The sequence below is a fragment of the Epinephelus lanceolatus genome, chromosome 5 (genome assembly GCF_041903045.1).
Source record: "Epinephelus lanceolatus isolate andai-2023 chromosome 5, ASM4190304v1, whole genome shotgun sequence".
NCBI classification, from domain to species: domain Eukaryota; kingdom Metazoa; phylum Chordata; class Actinopteri; order Perciformes; family Serranidae; genus Epinephelus; species Epinephelus lanceolatus.
Window position 1 is genome coordinate 15460811 of NC_135738.1, and position 6899 is coordinate 15467709.

Below are 6899 nucleotides of genomic sequence, written 5' to 3' on the forward strand. Positions count from 1 at the left end.
GAAAGCATGCTTTCTCACTGACATGGCTCATTGCGACACTTAAATGGAACAACGCCATCCTACTAGGCTACTAACACTGCAGACATTTTGACATGTCATAAAAGGAAAAGCACAGGTGGAATTAATAACATTAATGATGGTGCTGCTCCATCTAAGTGTCCCTGGAAGTGAGCCCAATGAGCAAGCATGCACAGTACCGGGACCCTGCGACTGACACACCTAAATGAAATGAAGCCATTATTAAAGGGGAACTCCATTTATTATACATCAGAGTCTTGATATCAAGTCACTTAAGTCAATATCTGCTGGGGCTGAAGACTACAAGTTCGTAAATAATACATTTATGGGGATGTGGAAATAAAAAGAAGTGAGCTCACGTGACCTCTCTAGCTCGCTCCTCATCTCTGTCTGAGGCTAGGAGCTACAGGCTATATTAGCCACTACTAGCATGAAGCTGAAAACACACCAGCGAGGCTCGTCACATGACACGCATCAAGTGCCGCCCCAGCACACACCGGACGCATCATGCTGCAGCTCGTCAACAGACGACCACGCAAAGTTATTACTACTTTTACGGAGAGATCTGTACTCCCTCTACCTCTGCATTAGCTTAAAATCATGTGTGAATGAACAGCCCCTAATTAAACCTGACTTCTCACCTGAAGAGCCAAGGCAATATCTTGTTGGCCATTGTCTTTATAATGACGGGACCATGGGTCGCTTAGCTCGGGATATTTCTCAACCTCAACGACAAGTCTCTCCTCCTCCATTCTTCGTGACACACGAGACACAGCAACAGCTATAGAGTTCTGAGTAGAGGAGTCAAGCTGCCAAGGAAGTAGAGAAAAGGAGCTGCTACGGGAGCTGGTATGTATAAGCAGAGAGCAAGTGGGGGGACAATGCATTTAATAGGACAGTGGCGTGAAGTGCTGTGGGACTGCGTGTCTAGCCCCCGCCGGTGTGGGGTTGTACATTGAAAATGGGTTTTGGCCTTAACACCTGAATCTCTGACCAAATTGATAGTGGTCGAGATGCATTGTGGGTAATGTAGGCCCCAGGTTTTGACAGGGAAGACGAATGTGTGGAACAAATATATATATATACAGTACAGGCCAAAAGTTTGGACACACCTTCTCATTCAATGCGTTTTCTTTATTTTCATGACTATTTACATTGTAGATTCTCACTGAAGGCATCAAAACTATGAATGGACACATGTGGAGTTATGTACTTAACCAAAAAAAAGTGAAATAACTGAAAACATGTTTTATATTCTAGTTTCTTCAAAATAGCCACCCTTTGCTCTGATTACTGCTTTGCACACTCTTGGCATTCTCTTGATGAGCTTCAAGAGGTAGTCACCTGAAATGGTTTCCACTTCACAGGTGTGCCTTATCAGGGTTAATTAGTGGAATTTCTTGCTTTATCAATGGGGTTGGGACCATCAGTTGTGTTGTGCAGAAGTCAGGTTAATACACAGCCGACAGCCCTATTGGACAACTGTTAAAATTCATATTATGGCAAGAACCAATCAGCTAACTAAAGAAAAACGAGTGGCCATCATTACTTTAAGAAATGAAGGTCAGTCAGTCCGGAAAATTGCAAAAACTTTAAATGTGTCCCCAAGTGGAGTCGCAAAAACCATCAAGCGCTACAACGAAACTGGCACACATGAGGACCGACCCAGGAAAGGAAGACCAAGAGTCACCTCTGCTTCTGAGGATAAGTTCATCCGAGTCACCAGCCTCAGAAATCGCAAGTTAACAGCAGCTCAGATCAGAGACCAGATGAATGCCACACAGAGTTCTAGCAGCAGACCCATCTCTAGAACAACTGTTAAGAGGAGACTGCGCCAATCAGGCCTTCATGGTCAAATAGCTGCTAGGAAACCACTGCTAAGGAGAGGCAACAAGCAGAAGAGATTTGTTTGGGCCAAGAAACACAAGGAATGGACATTAGACCAGTGGAAATCTGTGCTTTGGTCTGATGAGTCCAAATTTGAGATCTTTGGTTCCAACCGCCGTGTCTTTGTGAGACGCAGAAAAGGTGAACGGATGGATTCCACATGCCTGGTTCCCACTGTGAAGCATGGAGGAGGAGGTGTGATGGTGTGGGGGTGTTTTGCTGGTGACACTGTTGGGGATTTATTCAAAATTGAAGGCACACTGAACCAGCATGGCTACCACAGCATCCTGCAGCGACATGCCATCCCATCCGGTTTGCGTTTAGTTGGACCATCATTTATTTTTCAACAGGACAATGACCCCAAACACACCTCCAGGCTGTGTAAGGGCTATTTGACCAAGAAGGAGAGTGATGGAGTGCTGCGGCAGATGACCTGGCCTCCACAGTCACCGGACCTGAACCCAATCGAGATGGTTTGGGGTGAGCTGGACCGCAGAGTGAAGGCAAAGGGGCCAACAAGTGCTAAACACCTCTGGGAACTCCTTCAAGACTGTTGGAAAACCATTTCAGGTGACTACCTCTTGAAGCTCATGGAGAGAATGCCAAGAGTGTGCAAAGCAGTAATCAGAGCAAAGGGTGGCTATTTTGAAGAAACTAGAATATAAAACATGTTTTCAGTTATTTCACCTTTTTTTGTTAAGTACATAACTCCACATGTGTTCATTCATAGTTTTGATGCCTTCAGTGAGAATCTACAATGTAAATAGTCATGAAAATAAAGAAAACGCATTGAATGAGAAGGTGTGTCCAAACTTTTGGCCTGTACTGTATATATATATCTGGTTCTGCTGCATTGTATTTGATCCCTTTTTCATCTTTCCATCCTGAGCAATGCTACATGGGTGTAGTTCTCTTTTAATGTTACTATTACCTCCGCTGAGGAAGTCATGGATTCAGCTCTGTTTGAGCGTCTGTCAGTTTGTCAGCAGGAATTACTGAAAACCACTGGCCCGATTTTCATGAAACTTGGTGGCAGGGTGTGGTGAAGCATGGGCCCAGGAAGAACCCCTTACATTTTTGAGCGGATCCAAATCACAGAGCAGATACACAAATTATTTGTCACTTTGCAACATATGGCATTCATAGACTGGGCTAGCACTGCATATGGCTCTTAGTTTGGACGTTACAAGCAAACATAAAGGGGGCTGAGGAGAAACGGTGGCAGCTAACAGTGCAGTGCTAACAACAGCAACAGTGCCGACAGTTAGTGGTGTAGCAGTAGATGATAAGGAGGGTGTACAACTAAGTAGATGCGGGTATGCTCTCCTGTATATTCCAATGGCTTTGTGGCTTATAGGTTTATATACCCTCCAGACAGTACACGACTGGACATTACACTTCCGCCACGAGGCTGTCCCACCACTGTCAGTCATGATGGTGTTATCAGTGGTGCTAAATGCCTACATGTGCCACCAACAGCAACAGCACTGACAGAGCTAACAGTGTGATCATACAGCGGTGCTCATACCATCTCACATGAGCACTGCCACATGAGCATGGCTCTCCCATGCACGCCCAGCCTGGTTAGTGCAGTGCAGAGTGGCACCGATTAGCTAGCCAGAGGGGACATGAATAATAGTAGTATGAATGTTGTATATTGCACCTTCAACACTGCGAGACAGGGTATTTGGCCTTTGCTGAAGTCTGTGCTCCCTGAGTGCCCTTCTACTTTTTCCTGTTGTGACATGCTGACCACAAAAGAGATCTGTCGGATGGCTGAGTCCCTCTGTGGCATATCAAATACAATGTATATCATACGCTCTCTCTCTTCTTTTATATAAGACTAAAATGGCTTCTCGTGTCTAAGCCTCCTCTCTTGAATAAACACAACAGACTGTAAAAAAAGTTTTTGCTTCTGTCTTTGTTTTTGTTGCTCACTCTGCACACGCAGCCCACAAGGGGAGAGTGGGTGTGAGTAGGTCGTGCATCTTGATAATTGGTTACAAGCCAAAAAAGGTAGAGAGCCACTGATCAGATACAAGCATGAAGAATAGGCCATATACTATGCACCAAGATGTTTCAAACCTTACAAGCATATTGCATTGATATGTATAATACATTTAGCGGCGACAGATTGTATTGACTTTGTAACATTATCCTATAAGTGTTCAAACCTTGTAGTACTCTCACAGATCTACTTGAAACTAGAGCTGAAATGATTAGTTGATTAATAAGTTATGGTTATTTTAAAACATTTTTGAGTAATTTCCTCATTTCTGCAAGAGTTTTGGCGTGTTGACCCAACCAAAAAAGCAATTAGATGACATCGCCATGAGCTTTAAAGGAAACTTGTGATGGGAATTTTCTGATATTCTGAATTATCAGACGAGTAATGCACAATGAAAATAATTGTTCTTTTGAACCAGAGTTTAAGAAGAACAGAGGAGATTTGCAAATCCTGTTTGACCCAGATCTGATGGTAAGTGAGAAGAAAGGCAGAAAATAGTTTAACAAGAAAAGGATGGGTGCAGGAGCGTTGCTACAAAGATGAGAGCTGATTAAAGACAAGAGCAGTGCCTTTAATTACGTTACTATTTGCAATAAAGTGGGGTATGAGCGTTAGGTGCTTTTCACTGGGTAACAGCCACAACACAAACAACTCAGAAGGAAGGTTCCCTCCCTGAGCAGAGCCATTACTCTGCACATTCCCCTGAATTACTGTGCGCATGACTTACCAAAGAGCTGGCGGTGGAATATAAACTTCCCAGCTACCAGGCCAGTGATAATGGCCAGTATCCAGCAGATTACTTTCAGGATGTTCCATCCGAGGCCCGGGTACTTGTTGAACAGGAAGGAGAAACAGTTGCCCACCACGATCATGTGCGCCTCTGTCTGACTGTGAGAGACAGGGTCCTCGGCGAAGACGAGGAAGTTGAAGAAGGTGACGAGGTAGGCCACGATGAGACGCGACCACGGGTGCTGGAAATAGTAGCGAAAACGGGCATCTATTTCCATCCTGCTGAGCCCCCCAGCCACTCTACACCTGGGAGTCAGAGAGAGACAGACAAACAAACAGATAGACAGAAAGTGCTTCTTTCAGTCAGATTACATTACACTCAAATCAGCAGGGGCAGATTAGAGTGAAAACATCCCTCAAACTGAGATTAGCGGTAGGACTATAACTGAGGTTTGGGATTATGCTAAATTCAGACAACTCTGAGAGTTCAGCACCGGTGCCAGCAGTGCACCTACATGGAGATTTCTTAGCAGCTCTCCCATGTACAACAAGATTATCCCACAAACATGTCAGGGAGGTCTTGATCCGTCTACGCCAAAGAATCAGCAGCATGAAAACAGGTTAAACTGCTAAAAAAAAAAGTTATTTAACAGTTTAACAAAAAGATGAAAACAAGACATTTAAGCTCTAAAGACTAAATTCTTCATCAGGCAGTAAAACAGATTGAGGTGTTGAGGTGTCATACCTGGATAAGGCAGAATCTTGAAGCGCTTAGCTGCAAAGCACCGGCTTTTAACCGGCTTATCCTCTCAGCCCTGCCTGCTCGGTGCTCCCTTCAAAAAATTGTGGCAGCATTACGTCGATGCTGTGCTCGGGAAAACCTGCCAAGCAGCGGCGGCACTTGAGTAAATTCCCGACAGTCCACCCCCTCTATGTTTTTAGAGCCAGCCAGCTACATTCATTCACCCATGAACTTCACCCTGAACTCCCTCTGCTTGTAGCCCCACTGTGACTTCGCTGGACCGAACTTTCCCAAACCAGTTCCCTGCTTTGACACTGTTTCCTAAAATACCCCACAGTGGGAATATGGAGTGATGTAACAGCCTCACAAATAGAGCTGCCAAAGTGAGAGACCCATGTGGCTATTCAATTTCACTGGCATCATGTTTGTCTTGTCATTAGGTGCCACCTTGGGTGACACATAATGACTAATAGAGGTGGGATCACTTAATGAGCCTGGTGAAATGTGTTTCCTGGCTTTCTCCCATTCTGACCATTAAGAGGAGTGGCTGTGACAGGAAGGTCCCTTGACTCCCAGTGCCTTCTGGTAGGGGAGTTCCTAACATGCATGGAGAGACACTCAGCACCCAAAGGACAGCCATGAAAACAGGAAAAGATGCAAACACTACACAGAAAGGACTCATCATCCTGGGATACTCAGTGTGGCATATGGCAGTGAGATAATGATGGAAATGCATTTGCAAGATCTGTGATATCACACTTATCATCAGCTTCAGCATCCTTGTCATCCTGCTCATGGTGCATCCTCTAAACTCCCCGGCTTCCCTCTAACACGTAAAAAATGCATCAGGGCTGCCAGTATAAACAGTCTAAGTGCAACAAGAAATGGCCCCATTATTCGTGCCAGGTCTGGCAATTCCTGAATGGACTGCCGTGTTAAGAGCATAAGCCTGTGACCACACACATCCCCTCTAATGTCACAACAGCGATGACGCCAAATGTCACATCGCCGACCCCACGTATCTCGGAGATAACACAAGCTTGACTGGAATTATCTGATTACACAACTTTAATGTCGATGCACCCAGCGACATCTGGGACGGCCGAAATTCGCGCGAGCCCTAACGTTACCTGCCTGCACATCGGTATTTTTTTTATACCCCATGTACATGTGCGGTAAATCCCCTCCATGAACGCACCTGCTCCACGCCGTTTTGCTCTCAGACGACAGCCAGGACGATCAGCCCCGCTCCCGCACGGCTCTCCTGCCACATCAAGCCGACAGCGGCGCTCTAATCATCCCAAACACGAGATGATACGGGAGGGTTGTGGAGGGGATTATCCATGCGACCTGTTGTTGGTACACAACAGAGGCACCCCCAAATCCTCTGCCATTGTGCTGGAGCGTCCATGCGCCGGGCGGGCTAGCTCAGCCGGGCGGTGCTTCGTCAGCGGGTTCCCGCCGGACGGTGCAGCTCCTGGGCTGTTAGCGGGACGCTGATGCTGTAGAGTGGAT

The 6899-nt window shown here is 45.8% G+C and overlaps 1 protein-coding gene across 3 annotated transcripts in view; it reads right to left on the reverse strand.

Moving 5' to 3' along the window:
- The window catches only part of tmem117 (transmembrane protein 117), a 68701-nt gene extending 61802 nt beyond the window's left edge, over positions 1-6899 (reverse strand). For 2 of the 3 annotated variants that reach the window (XM_078167746.1, XM_033633953.2), the window contains exons 1-2: positions 6583-6899; positions 4641-4948 (exon numbers count right to left, since the gene is read on the reverse strand). In XM_078167746.1, coding sequence (XP_078023872.1) covers positions 4641-4729 — 89 coding nt within the window. In that variant the 5' untranslated portion in view covers positions 4730-4948; positions 6583-6899. Of the gene's footprint in view, positions 1-4640; positions 4949-5387; positions 5524-6582 lie in introns of those variants that run through there. The other variant, XM_033633954.2, reaches the window with a different exon arrangement.